Raw genomic sequence first — 19,482 nt, 5'->3', positions numbered from 1 at the left:
ACCGTTCATTTATTTACTCAATACTTTTTTAAAAGAAAGGCTTTATTTTCTCAAGCAGTTTTAGGCTCATAGCAAAACTGAGAGGAAGGTTCAGGGGCTTCCCGCAAGCCCCCCGCCCTGCCCCCGGCAGGTGATCAGTGAGGAGCAAACCGGCCCAGGCATCATCCAACTGCAGGACCCGTGTGTGTGCAGGAGGCAACGGTGGCGCCGAAGTACGGGGTGGAAGGAGAAGAAGAAGGTGAGGAGGAGGAGGAAGAGGAGAACGTGGAAGACGCGCAGGAGCTCTTGGACGGCGTCAAGGAGAGCATGGAGCAGAACGCAGGTGACAGGCACACCCAGGGCCCGGGGCGCTGGCCTGGGTAACGCTGTTCTTTTGTTTGGTTTTGTTCTTTCTCCCCCAGGTAACAGTGCAGAATTGTTATTGTTTAATTTATTTTATTTTTCTAACTTAGTCTGTAAGTCTTTCTGGTTTTTTCCTCCTTGGTATAAAAAACTATTTGTTTGTTATTATAAGTATAGAAATTACAACCACCGCAAAGAAATTTCATTTATAATTCCACCCCCACCCCCAAAAAGTCACCATTAATATTTTGGCGATGGATCATAAATGGGAAAGAACTACCTAAGTTTAAAAAAAAAATCAAATGTTTAGTCATAAATATTCTATAAACGTCAAAGATCATTAACTAAAAGACAAAGGACAAACCAGAAAAAGATACTTGCTACCAATATGAGAGTTAATATTCCTAACATATAAAATACTCAGACAAACTAATAAGAAAATCATTAAGCCCGGGCTGGTGTGGCTCAGCTGGTTGGGCATCGTCCCACAAACTGAAAGGTCGCAGACTCAGTCCCCAGTCAGGGCACAGGCCTGGGTTGCAGGTCCCCGGTTGAGGGCGTGCGAGTGGCAACCGATGGATGTTTCTCATGTTGATGTTTTACCGCCCTCTCTTTCTTCCTCCCTTCCCCTCTCTTTAAAAATAAATAAATAAAATAAAAATCTTTTAAAAGTTAAAAAAAAATCATTAAATCCTCAACAGAAAATAAAGTTGACGAATAACGTGAACCCATAACTAATGCAGGAAGAAATACAAGTCAGTGGGAAAATATTCCTGCTCATGTTTGGACATAAGAAACATCTAAACCTGGAGCGAATCTTCGTAAGGGTTTGAGCCAAACTGTCGACACACGCCCAAGAGCAAGATCTCCAACGCTCTGCAGACTAACAGCTTGCAGCCTCTTTTGTGCATCGGAGATTAAGGGGAGAATGTCAGGAAGGTCACACGGAGGTGGGAGGAAACCAGGTGGGGATTGGATTACAGGAGAGTTAACGAGATTATGTGCTCTCTTGAGGGTTAATACCCCCTTCCAGGGGTATTGCTGTACTCCTGGCATTTCAACCTAGATGCACAAGAACAATGGACAGAGCTGGCTTAAAATCTTACACTCAGAAGTTGTGTTCCTGGGCCATGACTACCCACCATGACCTGGCCACTTAGGAATTTGTGGTCAGATCTCCCTGCAAGGTTGCTTTCCATGGAATCTTTTTTTTTTTAATCCACACTCGCTTGGCAATTTTAACCAGTTCGTTGGACAAAGTCGTCACAGTTAAGTGTCACCATAAACACAAAATCTGGACTGACTTTTTCCCCACCCTGGGATGGAGTCTAAAGCTGGTCCCACTGCAACCCGAGACAGTAAGTAGCTTCATTGTTTACTCATGTGGTAAGAAGGCTGTTCAAATAATCACAAACTGGGTTTTGAACTGAGGTGTTTCTAAGGCAGCTTGTTACCCAGCAGGAAAACCATCAGTGAGCAGTTATTAGAAAAATCAAACCATTTCATTTTCACACTTAGCCGGTGGAGCTCCCTCATCAATCTTGTTGTACTAAGTACCGTCTACGGACCAGCCCAACAGTACGGACTCGTGTGCTATGGCGAGTTTCTCCCCTGGCCTCTCATCCAGCACCTTTGGTTTCTCTTCTCTCTCGACTTCACTCATCTTGCTGGTGGCCATTTTTGATCCCCTACGGCTGGACTGGGGCCGGGGGAGCTGGGGAAGGACAGAGGCGTGAACTGGCCCAGGGTGACAGGCGGCCTGAGTGCTTGTGCCCTCTCCTGGTGCAGTGCTTCTGTGGGCCACTGGGGTGCCCCCTGCCCTACCCTAAGGCACTGCTCTCGAGTGCCCGCCCGTGCTCTGGTCTCCTGGGCCTCCAACCTTTGGTGCTCCAGGCCACCTTCTTCCTGGCCACTCAACTTTAGTGACTCCTGTTTTGCCAAGCCCGCCTGAAGCCCAGGCTACTACCCCCTCTGCCGTCTCCTCCCCTCCTCCCCCAGGCCATGCCAATCTGGCTTTCAGTGGCAGAGAAAACAGTCTTGTTAGCATGCACTGAATGGCCAGTTAAACCAGCTTGGTTTCTGCTTTGGTGCTGGAGGAAGTGGAATTGAGAGCCCCAGAGAGATTTCTTAGAGTGAAGGGAAGGTGTGCGGAAGACACAGATTAACACTTGGAGCTGCGGCCCTGCCTCTGCCTCAGCCGGGAGCCGCTGGGAGCCACGGTCCTGGGTTAGGGTCTAACAGAGTCCTGGCTCCCAGCATTCAGGGGAGAGGAAATAAACCCAAGACAAGACATTCCACGGTGCGGACATCTGTGGAAGGAAATCTGGCGAGGCCACATTAAAGGGGGAGGAGCATTTGGTATCTTGCTTTCTGACATGTCATCAGTTTGGCTCAAATCAACTCTTATAAAAATTGTCTAAAAAAATAAAAAATAAAGGATGGGAGGCTGGGATTTTAGGAATCCACAGGTGTACGTGACCACATGTACATAGACTTTAAGCCCGGGGTGTAGGGAACAGAGAGAGGGCACTGGAGGCAATGAAAAAGGCCACCCCCTGAACAGAGACAACAGCCTCTAATATTCAAGCTCACCAGAAGAGACAAAACATTGGACAATGTTTATCAACAGAGACCGATGTAATAGGTCTTTGCAAGGACCCAGAAGTCTTATCCAAGGACTTTATGTAACAGGATGGTGTGACGTACCAACTGGGCTCTTTTCAAGCCTGGGGAGGTGACTGTATAGAAGAACTACAGCGGAGACCGTGCCAAGTTGAGAACAGTCAGTGCATTTCCCAAGCTCAAGAAGGGCCTGTCCTTGGCCGGAGAAGGCTCTGTTCTTCCCAGATGCAAGAGGCCAAACTGGGTCAGCAGCCTTTGTCTGGGGGGACCAGCGGGGGGGGGGATGGCCTGGGACGGGGCAGAGGACGTGGTCTTTGGGCGAACGGAACGTCTCAGCAAGCACGTGTCCCTCCCCTCTCCCCTTTGCCCACCTACCCACCCACTTCCTATGAGACTGGAAGAGTTCCTCAGTCCCCTCAAGTTTGTCCAAAAATCCTTCCTGGTCATATTTACCAGAAACTAGGATGTAGACCTTGATTATGTTTGAACAAAGCCAGGCCTTGGAACCCACCACCCAGGCCCAAGTAGAAATCTCCCAGCACGAGGACGCGGAGGCGCTAACCCAGTCTGTGATTATGTGAGTCTCACGTCTCCAACAAGACAGATTTTGCAGCCCCGCCGTGGCACCCCCTTGTCCTGTTCGTATACAACGCCCGTCCCATCAGGCCCTGGCCCTGCAGCTGAAGCGGGGACTCGTTCAACCTCGCAGCTCGCTCACAATAGACCCTCTTTGCTCGCTTTGTATACTTCTGAAGTGTGGTGGAATTGCTAAGTCTAGCTGGTACGATGCCAGGCGGTCAGTCAGTCAGTAGACTGTTTCAACTATTCTGTGAATCCGAAAATAAAAAACATTGGGAAGAAAAACAGGTAAATGGATCAACTTCACACTGTCTGTACTGTGCGGATTAATGAAAACCTTGGTATTTACATTTTTTGAGATTTTTTAATATTTTTTTCCTCGTAAGAATGCTTCCCCCTGCCCTGACCAGTGGGTCAGTTGGTTGGGTATCATCCCACAGAGCAAAAGGTCACCAGGTCGATCCCCGGTTGGGGCACATGCCTGGGTTGTGGGCCAGGTCCCCAGTTGGGGCACATGCGAGAGTATCTCCCACACACCCAAGTGCCTCTCCCTCTCTCTACAACTAAATAAATACAGTATTTTAAAAATCATGCAATATCTGGCTTTGAAAAATAAATAAATTTTACTGGTATTTCAAAGGTAGACTTAAATTTCTTTGTAGAAGCAGTGTCGTGTGTTAAGGCTGTCTGGTAGGGCTGTGCTCACTCATCTTAAAGGAGAAGCGACGGTCCCTTTCCAAGGAGCTCAGCACCAGTGTATCTCTAGGAGGTCACAGTGCCCTGGAGAAAGGCGCGCCCCTGTGTGCTCACAGCCCACAATCACCCCCACCTGCTCCGGGGGGGCCCTTCTCCCGCCCTGAATGTCTCTGCTGGGAGGCGAACAGAAACGAGTGGCGGAGCTCACTGCCGGCAGTGAGCCACGGCACGCAGGGCGGCCCGGACGCGGGGATCCTGACGGCGCACCTTTGCTTCTCCAAGGGAGCTTTGAAAACTGAAAGGAGGAGGCTCAGGCGACACCTGTCTTTGGATACTAGCGAATCCCCCGACTTTCAAAAAACATGGGTCTTTATGTCTTTGCGCCATCGGGAACCTTACCGGGAAGTAATGTCGGGTCATTTCGAGGAATTTCATTGTGCTAAATAACACTTTTGATGATTTTTTTTTGGCCTCTGCCATAATATTGAAATTTCTGAAAGACAATTATTTTCTGAATCGGTTCCTGCTTCATGATTAGTGTGACAAGGAACGGTAATGGAAAAGTGTTTTGATTAGACCATGTTATTGTCATTAACAGAGCGATAAAAAGGGGCCCGCTTTTTATATTATAGTCCCACTAATGAACAGAAAACAAGGTACTACCCTAGAAAAAGCCTCACAGATCGATTTTTTTTTAAGGATTTATTTATTTGTTTGTTTGTTTGTTTGTTTGTTTGTTTTTAGAGAGGGAGAGGACGGAGGAAGACAGGGAGAGGAACATCAATGTGTGGTTGTCTCTCACATGCCCCCCGCTGGGGACCTGGCCTGCAGCCCAGGCGGGTGCCCTGATGGGAATCGAACCGGCAACTCTTTGGTTTGCAGGCCAGCGCTCAATCCACTGAGCCACATCAGCCAGGGCCAGAGATCAATTTCTTGAACGTGCCAAACTCACATTACTGAAATGAATACATGAAGCAATGTAAGGGTAGGGCTGTGTAAGAAATGTTAGCCGATCAATAATTAGGATGAAATGATAAATGGGTATTGTGGTGGAGTTGCATCATATTGTCTGTGTGGGAGAGGAAGACACTTTGCTCTCCGAGGTCCTTTCGGCTGGTCTAATAATTAAATCTACATGAGACAGATGAACAAGAGAAAATAACCGAGTTTACTTACCTATGTGGGCATGGGAACCCCACATACCTGAGACTCGGAGCCCCCACATACATGAGAGGTTCAAAGACAGAGAGGGAAAATGAGGTCCACGTGACCTTCTGAGCCACAGATGAGGTTCAGAAGGAAGGAAGGAAGGTCATTTACAGGATGATAAGAGCAGATGTTGGTAAGTAGCAGTTTGTCCTGACATACAGATAAGGTAAAAAAAAAAAACTCTGGCGACAGCTCTTACCACGGGCAAGGCCCCTCGTTTCAACTCTTCAAGGGAGAAAGAAAAGTTTCTCCTGAACTCGATTGCCTTCAGTTCAAAATAACTCTCGGGTCAAAGCGGCACATTTGCAGGCAGCGTGCTCTGAACCCCCATATCTTTAATCGCTGTGCCAGTTTCCGAACAGACTCCCCCTCTTCAGCTGCCCTAAGCAAATGCAGCGGCCAAGGCTTGGAAGGGCCTGTCCCGCGGGGCCGAGGTCAGAAATGCCACTAGAACTGGCAAAGGCAGGCTGGAGGGCAGGGCCGCGGCCTCTTCTGCTGCTTTTGCAGAAAATGCAGAGAATGGAGGGAAGAGCCCCTCTGAGGCTCGGAGCAAGATTGATTTTTATTGAAATGCGGCAAATGTTTATTGAGCCCTTACTAGTAATAAATTATGTGCTAGCAACATGCATGAAAACTATGTCAATTCACAAAACAGAGGTATTTACGACTATGTGTTAAGGTTAGAGAAGTATGATACCAAAACAGAATTGAGTAAACCCTATGATAAGTAGGGACACCCTGGATTTCTCCACTGACCCCACACTCAGCAACACCCAGAAGCTGCGGCCGCAGAAGACATTCTGGAAATGCGAACATCAGCCTTCGCTTCTGCTCTTCCTTGGAGCCCAGCTCACTGGGTTCTCCTGCTTTACTGTGCGCTAGAATTCACATGTCATGTTTGAAATCCCAAACCACGTGTTTTTCACTTTAATGGAAACATAAGGGATGTTCAGTAGTAACTTTGACTACATGATAATGTTTCAGATGATGCTAGGATGTAACCTTTACGTAGAATGGGACTCCATAGTAATATTTTTTTTTCTTTTTATTAGGCCAGCTAGAAGATCAATATGTAATTCGATTTATAAAAGAAAAGCTAAAGTCTATGCCTTGCAGGAATCAAGGTTACATTTTGGATGGGTTCCCAAACACCTATGATCAAGCCAAAGACCTCTTCAGCCGTAAGTTTGAATATTTACATTCAGATGAGTTGCAACTTTACTGTTCAGAGTAATAGTCACTCAATTGACATTAGTGACTGCTGGTTAAAATAGTTTATTTTTTTGAGCTATCTAGAGTGATGATATATAATAAACACAGCAATGTATATTTTGTTTTATTAGAAGACAACGAGGAGGAGGAAGAAATCAGAGGCAAAATGTTTCCCTTTGATAAATTAATCATGCCTGGTAAGTTTAAAATATTTCTCCAGGTCATATTTAAAGGAATGTCATTTGATATCTCTTTTGTACCAGAATAATCTTTTTCATGTTAATAAAGTAGGAATTTTAAGGAAAAAAAAAGTCAAACAATACGCTTAAAATCAAATCTCCGAACTAAAGAATGCCTGGGAGGGAGCAGGGTGGTGGTAAATATCAGGGGAAGTGAAGCTCTTTGAGAACGTTTATTTCTGCTGCTCCCTCCGGTCACAGAGCAAAACGTAGCCGGTCTGCGGATGGATGCCCTGAGCTCTGAGGCAGTTGGCCGGACCACCAAGCCCGGATTGCGGCTGCTCCTGCCTGTTTCAGGAGCCAGTGAGGCTGTGGTGTTTTAGAGAAGACATTCAGAGTCCAGAGCTGAGACAGGGCCCGTAGAAACCTTTTCAGTTTACTGTTAACCCCACAACAAGTTTGATTCTATATATATTGACACAGAGATTTCGCAATGTACTTTTGAAGGAGAAGTTTAAACAACTTATCCCATGAAAAAGGAGTTGCTGAGTAACTAACAGGCATTTCCTCTGACCTCATCGTGAACTTTAAAAGTTTCTTTCTTTGAAATCATTTTGCATGAGGCGTAATCATAGGAGATAATTTGGGGCCATAGGGCGAATACAAGCTATTTTCAACAACTTAGTACAAGGCGGTGCCTCAGAGGGCGAGGCTGCCCCCCCCCTTAGTTCTTACAGTTGTTCTGATAATAATAAAATTGACACAAGGCTAGAGTATCGGGAGGAAAAAAAACAACCTAATGCGTGTACACGGGAGAACCATAAGAAGATGCTCAGACCTTAAAATGAGACTCAAAGAAATGATGGAATCAGACACATTTTTATGCTTTTTTAGACAAAAAAATCATAATATAACTTGATGAGAACTTGGCAGATGCAAGAAAGTTAGTGCTCATTAAAAAGCAACCTAAACAAGTGTTGGGTATTCCTCTTAGTCAGGAATCTACACAAAGGTGGGGCTCAGGAGTGAAGGGCAAAGGCGTCAAGGCTTGTTTAGACAGGTGTCGATCAGGTGGCCTCAGCCTAAGGCGCAGGGAGGGTGCCGATCACATGGTGGCAGATTTACCTCCTGCTTTCTCCCTCTGGGGACCTGGCCTGCAACCCCAGAGGGAGAAAGGAGGACAGAGAGGGCAGGGTTTTCTTCTTCCCCAGACAGTTTTTTAAGTAACTTTAATTCAAAATAATCGACTTGCCATGGTGGGATATCTTGGGATGTCCTGCCCTGGGCCTCGACAGTTGAACTCAGAAGGGCCTGCTCACTGGTGTCAAAGCCCCCAAGAAAGTCGGCTCATGGCCGTCACCCTCTCCTCCTCTTGGTCCGTCACCCTCTGCTCCTCTTGGTCCAGGCCAGTTTACGAGGGAGTGAGGGGGCCACGGGGACCCCCAGCAAGCAGCCGCCTCAGGGATGGAGGCTTACGGCGGCAACACGAAAGGGATGGGTTGTCTCAAATTTCCTGTTCACAGATGTGCTGGTCTCCCAAAAAGTTAAAGAGGAAGGTCAGCTGCTCTCAATAACAAGGTCTAGTCAGCTAATGCGAGTTTATCACTTCTGGGCAATGTGCATTCTTTGCAACCCCTGTTATAAATCCTCATGTCCTCACAGAGGCATAAATAGATGACATTCAGCTCAACGAGCCATTTGTCTGACGCCGGCAGCACGGCAGACGGGAGCTCCTTGAAGCTCCCTACAGGCCTGCGAGGCGGAAACGACTCCCGTGCTTACCATTCCAGAAGCCAAAGCCCGGTGACTCAGCCCAGCCCGCTCCACCCGTGCACGGCAGGGCTTACGTTCCAGCCCCGCCGTTCTCCCCCCACGGCTCCAAACCCCAGGATCAGCGGAAGCCCTCCGTAAGATAAGGAGATGGGGACAGAGGTAAAATGACGAAAGATTCTGAATCATGGTCCACTGGGCTGCCCTTTCTTTGTGGACACAGTCCAAACACGTCTGAGATGTTCACTCTGTGGAATGTTTAGCATGTCTTTGGTAAATTACTCTTTCCAGAAATTCTTGTTATTTTTTGATCTCCCTAAAAGCAGTTAGAGCGTTGCCTCATTTGCACCCGCAGGATCTTAGTGTCTGGAGATGAGTGAGTGAGGGCACAAGAGGTGGATGCCACTGGAAGAATTTATTCCGTTTCCCCAGGGAAGGGGGCGTGCAGGGCAGCGGGAGGAAGTGCCAGCCTCGGGCAGGAGGCAGAGGCGGGAAGCAGGGGCAGGTCTAGGGCACAGCCTCTCCTGGGGTTCCCGTGGGAAAGGCAAGGCAGGGCAGAGTCAACAGCTTCTTTAGAGGACTGGACTGTTTGCGTAATGCCAGCGGGTAGTGGTCTCGTTACCTGGCACCGGGCGCTAGATGGTTTCAGGCAGGGGGAAAGTTGGCTTGGCCTACGTTGCATAAAGAGGGTAGTTGGCTTGCATATAGGAGGCTTGCTCCCAATCAAGTTGTGTGCTGTCTTCAGAAGCTAGTTGGCCCTGGGAGGGGCAGCCTCCCGCATGTCAGGCAGGCCCCCTCCCAAGATGTCAAAACATCTTAAGATATGGAAAAGAGCATGATGAATACAAGCATTCGTGCTTGATTTGAGTGGAACACATTGGAATCTATGGTAATAAAGTTCCAGGGGATAAATCATTGCATTTTACCTCTGCTGTTAGCATATATCCAGTTTGATTCTTTTCAGATCTCCTGGTTGAAAGAGACCAAATTTAAAGTTATTCCTATCTGATGACTGTGGAAACATTTGCTAAAATTTAGATTTTCACACAACTCCAGGTAGCTAAATACACTGACGGCTTTGTTTTGAGTAACCTCACCAAGCAGACATCTACTTGCTGGCCACAGGTAGCCAGCACAAGAAAAGCAGACATTCTGAATAATTATCTCAAGGTACTGCAAAATCATGAAGTTCTCCCTGAATCATAAAAGATAAAGGACTCTTAAAAAAATACCGTATAATATTAACATTCTTTGAAAATTGGAAGCCAAGTATATCAGTCATAATTCACAAGATTTGACAAGCTAGAATCTTCCATCTCCCAATCATTGGAAAGAAGATACAGTATTATATTTTGAAATTTGTAGATTATTAACAGAACTTTTAAATTTTTTGGAAGTTTATTTATTTATTTTTAGAGAGAGATGGAGAGAAACATCAATTTGTTGTTCCGCATATTTATGCATTCATTAGTTCTTTTTTAATTGTATTTTATTGATTATGCTATTACAGTTGTCCCGATTTTTCCCCCTTGCCCCCCTCCACCCGGCACCCCCTACTCCCTCAGGCAGTCCCCCCACCATTGTTCATGTCCATGGGTCATGCGTGTAAGTTCTTTGGCTGCTCCATTTCCTACACCGCACTTTACATCCCCCTGGCTGTTCTGTAACTACCAATTTGTACTTGTTAGTCCCCGCACCTCTTCACCCACTTCCCTATGCTCCCCTCCCATCTGCCAACCATCAAAACCTTCTCTGTATCCATGATTCCATCTTTGTTCTTCTTGTTTCATTAGTTTGTTTTTTAGATTCAATTGTTGATAGATATGTATTGTTTGCCATTTTATTGTTCATAGCTTTGGTCTTCTGTTTCTTAAATAAGTCCCTTTAACATTTCATATAATAATGGTTGGGTGATGATGAACTCCTGTAGTTTTTCTTGTCTGTGAAGCTCTTTATCTGTCCTTTAGTCCTAAATGATAGCTTTGCTGAGTAGAGCAATCTTGGCTATAGGTCCCTGCTTTTCATGACTTTGAATATTTCTTGCCAATCCCTTCTATAGAATGATTTTTTTTTTAAGATTTATTTTTAGAGAGAAGGGATAGGAGGGAGAAAGAGAGGGAGAGAAACATAGATGTGTGGTTGCCTCTCCCACATCCCCAACTAGGAAACAAGCCTGCAACCCAGGCATGTGCCGTGACTGGGAATTGAACCAGAGACCCTTTGGTTCACAGGTGGCACTCAATCCACTTAGCCACACCAGCGAGGGTGCTAATCTCTTCTTGCCTGCAAAATTTCTTTTGAGAAATCAGCTAGCAGTCTTATGGGAACTCCCCAGTAGGTAACTAAATTCTTTTCTCTTGCTGCTTTTAAGATTCTCTCTTTACCTTTAACCTTTGGCATATTATTTATGACGTGCCTTGGAGTGGGCCTTTTTGCATCCACCTTGTTTGGGACTCTGTGCTTCCTGGACTTTCATAAGCTCTATCCTCAGCCTTTGTTTTCACTGTTAATGCACGAAGCCGACAACGTTCACGGGCGTTCCACATTCCCAATGGGCACACCCTGCCCCGGGCTCTGCACTTAACACTTTTTTTTAAAAAAGATTTTATTTATTTTTAGAGAGAGGGGAAGGGAGGGAGAAAGAAAGGGAGAGAAACTTTGGTCGCTTGCCTCGCATGCCACCTACCATGGACCTGGCCTGCAGCCCAGGCACGTGCCCTGACCAGGAATCAAACCAGCGACCTTTCAGTTTGCGGGATGATGCCCAACCCACTGAGCCACCCGTCAGGGTAACACTTACTTTTCTTGCTCTTTCAAGAAAGCATATTAGAATGCAATTTGGTGAGACTGGCATTGGTATGTGGCAAACCAGTACAATTGTTGAATAAAAATTAAATAATTCCCAAAATGTCCCAGGCTTTCTCAGGGTGCCAGCTGTTTATAATGCCCATGGCTGCTGGTCTGGGCCCCAGTGTATCCTGTACCTGCTGAGGACATCTGAGAACAGCAACTCACCTAGAAAGTGAATGTCGCTGACCTGCACTTTAATCATTCATTCACTCACTCAAATATCCACTGAACTGGGACTAGAAGCTGGAGAAACAGCTGCTTTCATAGGTTAAAAGACAGTCACAGGTGGGTGAAATGATGCTGTCATTGATACGATCCACGTGTCAAAACGTAGCTAGGCTCTGACCGTGTTGTGTTGGACATAGATGTTTCATAGCCAAAGGCATAAAGTGAGGAAAGTGCAGGATCCATGGAAAAGTAAAATCTTAAGTGGGGGCGTCCCCATTTTTATTAGTGTGGCAAATCAGCCATTAAAGCATATTGCTTATAGGCACCAACCTCTTTGGCGATTGACTGGGAAGCTGATGATAGATACCACAGGGTTATTAAAGATGTGCTATGGCAATTTCTGCTGCTTTTATTGAAAAGAAGGAAGGAAGGAAAGAAGGTAGGAAGGAAGGAAGAGGAGGAAGGGAAGGAAGAAAGGGAGGGAGGAAAGAAGGGAGGGAAAGAAAAACAGTAAGTCCAATAGCCCTGGCTGGTGTGGCTCAGTGGATTGAGTGCTGTCCTGCAAACCAAAGGGTCGCCGGTTCGATTCCCAGTTGGGGCACATGCCTGGGTTGCTGGTCAGGTCCCCAGTACGGGGCGCATGAGAGGCAACCACACATTGATGTTTCTCTCCCTCTTTCTCCTTCCCCCTTTCTCTACAAATAAATAAAATCTTTAAAAAAAAGAAACAAAAAAATAATAAATCCTAAAAACACCACTTGGTTGAACCAGACGATCTCTCGTTTACGAGCACCTGCTACTTACGTAACCTGCACCGTCACTGGGCTAACTCAGGAGCCTCTCCTTCTCTCCAGAATTCGTCTGTGCGCTGGATGCCTCGGATGAGTTCCTCAAGTATCGAGTGATAAATCTTCCCGAGAGCTTGGTGGCAGGCACCCACTACAGCCAGGACCGGTTCCTCCGGGCTCTGAGCAACTACCGGGACATCAATACTGAAGATGAGACGGTCCTCAACTATTTTGATGAAGTTGAAGTCCACCCTATTCATATCGGTACGAAATGAACTCAAAAATAATGTGACTGTGGAGAGCCACCGCGTTGAGTCAGGACCCCCCAGCCAACCTCAGAGCAAGTCCCTGGGAGGGGTGGGGGAGGGGAGAAATGTTGGAAAGTCGCAGGCTAAACAAGGCGCTTTTCCTGGGGAGTCCTCCTTGGAAACTTGGTGGTGGAGTGTTATTGTTCCGTGAAAACATATGGGTATATTATGAAGTGGAATACCAACATTTTAAAGGACAGTTCAAAGAAATGTGTTGCTTTGGGCCATCCCCCTGGCTTCCTTGGGGACAGTGTTCCATCACGGTAGCATTGTGGACACTAGTGCTCTTTGCAGAGCCCCTCCTGGCCTTTAGACTGGCCAGCTGACCCCCCTCCCCTGGTTCCCCCATAGCTACTCAGAAAAGCAAATAGCTCCGCATTGCATTTCTCCGTGTTTCCTCTAAACACTTTACTCGGAGCTTAGCTTGCAGCCAGCGTGCAGGAAACATGATCTCTGATCTTCCTCACCATCACCATCATTGTTCATGACTCCAAGTCTCAGCTGTCCTGTCTCCACTGCCCTTGGCTTGGTGAACTCCTGAACTTCCTTTCTGGTTTTCTGGGCACTTGACACTTCCTCCTCCACTGGGGACAAAGCCCTAGCTTGGTGGGAGCTTAGTGGCCAGGCCAACCCCTTGGGCCTCCCAAGGCCTCTCTCCACCTCCAAGAGCCAGAAGGGGCAGTATTTGGACTCTGGAGCACTGGGAGGCTTAGAGCTAAGGACAACAGGGAGCCCGTTCCAGTTCCGGCTCTGCCTTGGTTTTCTCATCTGTGAAACAGGAGAGTAGTCCCTGGCTTGTAGTGTGGTTCCAGATGGTAGAGATAACAGGAAGTTTCGGGCACACTGAAGGAGTTCAGCAAGTGGTAATTTTGTTTTTACTACCAATGCTAAGGCATCAAATGGCCTACAAAGAAACAGAGATAACAGTACTTATAAATTCTTCTCTGTTTTGCACCCTTTGAAGTGATTGGGTTTTACCCTCATCTGACTGTGTCTGTGTATATTGGATTTATTTTACCTATTTTATATGCAAAGCAAAGGATTTGATACCTACTACTATGGAAAGTCCTTTGCCCTATTTAATTAGAGAACTAAGAAAAAATGGTGAGCAAATTTCACAAAAATAGTCATTGTCATCTTTTCAGTAAAACCCCAGAAATTACTCAAGGAAAGATCAGGAGGACCCCAGGGAGAAACGCTGAGAGACGCAGAAGTGATGGGAGGAGGGACTGAGTGGCCACGGTGCTCCTGTCTCAGTCTGTGCCCAAACTCCACGCTGACACCGGGAGATAATAAAAGCAAAGGGGAGAAATGCATCGTCGGGACCGGGTGGGGGAGGGTGTCAAGGTCAGGAATGCAGCCTGGCTTCAGAAGGGTCTGGAACGGTCCGGAATGATGCTGGCGCCCGCATTCTCTCTCGGCCTCTCTGAACTCCACTCTGCTCCCTCACGTCCCTTTCCTCTCTCACTCTGTGAACCAGGGCCTCTCTCTCCCCTCCCTGGTTCACGTGGTGGCCTGGGGCTGTCCTGGGATCCAGAGTTTCCGTGTTACACAGGAGCCAAGCCTGGAGCTGGACATGACTTTTGGTCCTAATTCCACATTCCAAGAAGGGCAAGTCAGAGGCCACGTGGCGCCCATGTGGCCAGGTGCCGCCCCACTCCAAAGCTCCCCCCAAGGTCAGAGCAGATGTATTGCTGGGGGCCGCATTGGCCTGTGCAAGCTCCTCCTCCAAGAGAGTGAACCTTTTCAAAAATGTTTCAAAGCCTTTCCAAGCACATCAAGGTTGTAATTGCTCTGCTAGAGGAATGGAGTTCAGGCACCTGCAGATGTGAGTTTCTGTTTTTTTGTTTTTGTCTTGCTTCTACCCACAAACTGATACATTGGCCCTCTTCTTTCTGTCTTCCCTTGTCAGAATCTGGCAGTGCCTTTGGTCTAGGTCAAGGTCATGGTGTATAAACATGGGGTGGGGAAGAGAGCATCACCCTGGCTGTGCATGGAGGGGGGGGTGAGAGGCCACCGAGGGGAAGCGAGGAAGGTTGGGCGGTGCTAAGCACCAAAATGCACCCACTGCACACCCTTCTGTGCAGATTCCTTCCAAGAACTGCCAAGGGGGTGGTGTGTCCGGTTGACTCTTCAGTGACTGTGGGGGAACTTACTGTCACCAACAAGCCTTTTCTTCTCTTTTTTCTTGCTCTTGATATTAACATTAGTCAGGTAGTCTGGATTTTGGACTTCTTCCCATTCAAGCAGGCTAACTGAAATGGTTAGTTGTTTGTTTGTTTTTTAAAATAAATTAAAAGCATGTCCCTGAAGAACTGATTCTCCGAGACAAAACCGCAGAAACCAGGAAATCACCCAGTCTAGGGTAGGACTTCCTTCTGTGGAAACCCCCACTTGAAGTGTTCCAGTCTTTGGTTGAATGCTTCCAGGACGGAGAACTCACTCCTTTTGAGGAAGTCCATTCCCCTTCATCCATCCACTTAAATCAACGGTGACTGTCAGTTCGCGATGACTGGAGCCGATTCTCCCCGCCCCCCCCCCGCCCCCCTGCCCCCCTCCCCCCCCTGCACGCCCGGTGTTTGCCAGACATCAGCCTGACATTTGCCAGCGAGACAAGAAGCTCTGAAATGCACTGACAACTCGAAAAGGAAACCCCAGTGTGGTAACTTACATAACTTATCCGCCGCAAGCGTAGCGTGATAAACAATCTCCCGAATATTGTCTCAGAACGTATTGCAGGCGGGCCCCATGTGAGTGTGCGTTGACCGCCTTCCTTCCTCTCTCCTGGTATTTAAAGATGTAGGAAAACTTGAAGATGCTCAGAACAGACTCGCCATCAAACTGCTCATCAAAGAGATCGGGGAGCCCCGAAATTACGGTTTAACAGATGAAGAAAAGGCAGAGGAGGAGCGGAGGGTTGCTGAGGAATGCTTAGCCAAGGAGGCTAGGGAGAAAGCGGACCAGGAGCGCAAGGAAGCCACGGAGATGGCCGAGAAGATGGCTCGCTGGGAAGAGTGGGTAAGCGAGCGCGCGCAGGCACCTGCGTGGGCCCCCACCCGGCAAAGCCATTCAGGCCAGTTGTGCTTCCCATGCCACTAGGAGAGAAATGCCTACTGGAAATATCCCAAGTGGTAGACATTTAGTAGACATGTTAGTTTGTTTAGTTACACGTACCATTTGAAAAATGATGCCCATCATCTTTTGCTTAGTATAAATAACAGCAAGAACTAGCCGTCACCTTGGGTAGGAATACCACACATCCCTGTTCAGGTGTGACATTTTGCTGCTGGTCGACCTTAACCCGGGTGGTCAGCCTCATGCCACCCTCCTCATCCCCAGGTCCTCTCTTACAGCAGTGCGCAGGGACACGCAGCTCTCCGCGCCTCGTCGGGGCCAGCGTTCCTCACCAGAGTTCCGCGGCCGCGCCTTCGGGCAGGGCCCCCAACTCTGCCGGTCCACCTCCCATCTCTGCCCGCGCAGTCTCCTAAAATACAGATGCTGCGCGGCCCGGCTCTGCCCAGGCTCTGCCCAGGCTGTGCCTCGCATTGGACAACAGTCCAAACTCCTTTCCGCGGCCCCCAAAGTCCTCAGCGGCCTGCTGCTTCTATGGCTTCTCAGTGCATCTAAATATGCACCACCTGCGCGACTTCCTTTTTCTTGACTCTTTACTAGAAGTCATCTTCCTAATGAGGTCTTTCCTGGACATCAGCTATATTTAAAGTTTCAACCTCTGCCCCTCCCCCAAACATATCAGATGTCCTCCCTTTTACACTTTTTAATTTCTGTCTTTGCACTTATTCTATCTAATGTATGGAGGGAGGGAGGGAGGAAGGGAGGAAGGAAGGGAAGGGAGGAAGGAAGGGAAGGGAAGGACGAAGGGAAGGAGGAAGGAAGGGAGGGAGGGAGGAAAGGAGGGAAGGAAAAAGGGAGGAAGGGAGGGAGGAAGAGAAAAAGGGGAGGAAGGAAGGACGCCATTCTGCACACGTCATAGGGTTCCTGATTGTGTCCTTAGCACATATTCCTAAGGTTTGCTAGCTCAAACTCTGCACACATGGTTTGATTTTTGGCGTGTATTTCTAACCCACCCTTCCGCCAATTTACATGCTGCTCACCGGTGTCTCCCTCTGCCGCCCCCAACTCTGCTTTTCCAGTTTCTGCTCACACAGGCCACTCTGATCAAGAAAAACTGATCTCACGGTAGTTAGGAATTCACAGTGCCTCTCCCGGTGCAGGATTCCTCTGCTCCTGCTTGAGCCCTGTATCTTTTTCTTATCCTTCTGCAACAATAATTCCCGATTAGGTGGTGCAAGAAAAACAGGAATAGCCCCAGGAGACAACAGCCTCCCACATGGTCCAAACCGGGCTGTGCTCTCCTTGTTACTCTGTGTCCCAGTTTCTCCATCTGCTAGTTGTTATTTGTAAAATTAAGGTGATTATAGCACCTACTCATGGAGGAGTCGCAGCGATTAAAGAGTTAAAATATGTAAAAAATGCGCAGACAGTGCCTGGCAGTGTGAGCTCTGAAAATGTCTTCACTTCTCATAATTTTTTGCAAATAGTTTTTCTCATCTCATCCTTCCACATCATTTATGGTGTTTCTTCTGGTCTCAAAAACATTGATGTAGTCAAATCTATCAGTCTTTTCCCATTTTGATTTCTGGGTTTGCTGTCTTGCTGGGAAAGACCTCTTTTCAAAAAAAAAAAAAAAAAAAAAAAATCAGGACTCTTTACCTTGCAAGTGACAAAAAAGTAAATTGAAAATGGCATAGAAATAAAGAAAATTGATGGGTTCACCTAACAGAAAAGCCCAGAGGGAGGGCCGGCTTCAGGCGAGGCTCGCGGGAGTGGCTCAGGTGGTGTCACTCAGGCCCTGGGAGCCCTCTCTCTGCGGCATCTTCTGTGCCGGGCGGCATCTTCTGTGCCGGGCGGCATCTTCTGTGCCGGGCGGCATCTTCTGTGCCGGGCAGCACCCGCGGGCTTTCCTCCTGCGTTCGTGGACCGGAGGTGGGCTGGCCCAAGGGGCTTAGGTCCCACCTAAACCACTAGGCTGAGAAGAAGGGTTTCTCAAAAGAAGTATGGGATTATTTTTCCCAAGGGAGGGCAGCTGTATGCTGAGCAAGGGCTAACACAAGGCCAGCAGACCAATGACCTTAGACCTTCTGTTGGCACTATTATGATTTTCTCCCTTCCTCCCTCCCTCCCTTTCTTCCTTCCCTCCCTTTCATTCCTTCCTTCATCTAGGCAGCTAGAAATTAATTTCATTTAAGAAGTGAGGTAGGAGTCCAGTTTATTATTTTCTAAATGACTAGCTCATTGTTATATGTCTTCTCTGCTGGTTACAAATACCATCTTCATAATAATAACGTGGTGAACACTTATAGCACCACCTAGTTCTAATGCATTGTGGGGTGAGTTGTGTGAAGGTGTTCTCCTTCTTCTGACTCTTTACCCCACCCCCAAATGTTCTATTTGTAGAATAAGCGACTAGAGGAAGTGAAAAGAGAAGAAACAGAACTGCTACAGGCCCAGTCTGCCCCCCTGAGAAACTATTTAATGACCTACGTCATGCCGACGCTCATGCAGGGTCTCAACGAGTGTTGTAAGATCAGACCAGAGGATCCTGTTGATTTTCTCGTAAGGGATTTAGGTTCTTTTTTTTTTTTCTTTTTAATATCAATTTGAAAATACAATATACCTGAATCTAAATGGAGGCCAGTTGGACATAGAAAAAGTACATGTCTGATTGGAAAATAGCCTCTCATACCTTCGCCATTTATAATCAAAGACATTTTTTATGGAATTTATTGGGGTGACATTGGTTAGGAAAATTCTGTTTCAAGTGCACCGTTCTATACCACATCATCTCTGCATCGTATTGTGTTCGCCACCCCAAGTCAAGTCTCCTTCCATCGCCATCGGTCCCCCTTTCCCTCAGGTCGTCTCCAGACTGTTGTCTGTGTCCATGAGGTCATTTTTTTTTTTTTTCTTATTTATCTTTTTTTTCACACAGCCCCCCAACACCCCTCCCCTCTCAGTCATCAGTCTTTTTTATTTTGTTTATTTGGCTCATTATTCCATATGTAAGTGAAATCATATGGTGCTTGCCTTTCTTTGATCAGCTTATTTCACTTAGCTGTAAGATTTTTATTACTCATTTGAAAGTAAGATTTAGGTACTTTTAATTGTAAACATTAATAGCACAAATATGACTCATAAATATCTTATAACACCTACTAATTGTTGACTTGCCTTTTTTCTTCCTTTCACTTACAGGCAGAGTATCTCTTCAAGAACAATCCTGCGACGCAGTGAGGCTGGAAAAACCTCATGCCATAACCCTTCACAGAGCGAGAGATGACTTTGACATTGTAATTTGAAAAATTGCATTAAAATATGCTTTCCCAGGTTTTTGAAAATTATTTTTTTCCTGCAAGCAAATATTATGTGAAATCATTATAAAAAGCTGCCTGGCAGGGAGTGATTACTTCATTAGAACTATGTTGAAAGGCAAGTTTCCTCAGCTCGTGACACAGCTCGTGGGACAAACATTGATTTAATATTTCGCTCTTAGTCTCAGCGATCTGCACACTAATGTTGCTAGTAATTTACAGTATGGAGAAAACTGGAATATATAGTATGTGAACATGTAGGCTAATAAATTTACACAATTTGTTATGGCCCAAATACCAGTGGTATTAGAAATGGAAATAAATTAGGGTGGTCTGTGCTTTGTTGAATCACAGTAAATCAGATGTGATT

At 46.9% G+C, this 19,482-nt stretch overlaps 1 protein-coding gene across 4 annotated transcripts in view; it reads left to right on the top strand.

Moving 5' to 3' along the window:
• Positions 1–19,088, top strand: part of AK7 (adenylate kinase 7) — a 57,304-nt gene extending 38,216 nt beyond the window's left edge. For 2 of the 4 annotated variants that reach the window (XM_054566946.1, XM_054566943.1), the window contains 7 exons: positions 193–322; positions 6,501–6,629; positions 6,792–6,857; positions 12,482–12,679; positions 15,521–15,741; positions 18,199–18,357; positions 18,997–19,088. In XM_054566946.1, coding sequence (XP_054422921.1) covers positions 193–322; positions 6,501–6,629; positions 6,792–6,857; positions 12,482–12,679; positions 15,521–15,741; positions 18,199–18,357; positions 18,997–19,035 — 942 coding nt within the window. In that variant the 3' untranslated portion in view covers positions 19,036–19,088. The remainder of the gene's footprint in view (positions 1–192; positions 323–6,500; positions 6,630–6,791; positions 6,858–12,481; positions 12,680–15,520; positions 15,742–18,198; positions 18,358–18,996) is intronic. The other 2 variants (XM_054566944.1, XM_054566947.1) reach the window with 2 other exon arrangements.
• Positions 19,089–19,482: the final 394 nt, after the last annotated feature.

Source organism: Pteronotus mesoamericanus, unplaced genomic scaffold (assembly GCF_021234165.1).
Source record: "Pteronotus mesoamericanus isolate MK-2021 breed Mesoamerican mustached bat unplaced genomic scaffold, CSHL_Meso_final contig_182, whole genome shotgun sequence".
In the NCBI taxonomy this organism is placed as follows: Eukaryota; Metazoa; Chordata; class Mammalia; order Chiroptera; family Mormoopidae; genus Pteronotus; species Pteronotus mesoamericanus.
Note: the sequence above shows the minus strand (reverse complement) of the source record. Positions and strands in the feature narration are given on the sequence as shown.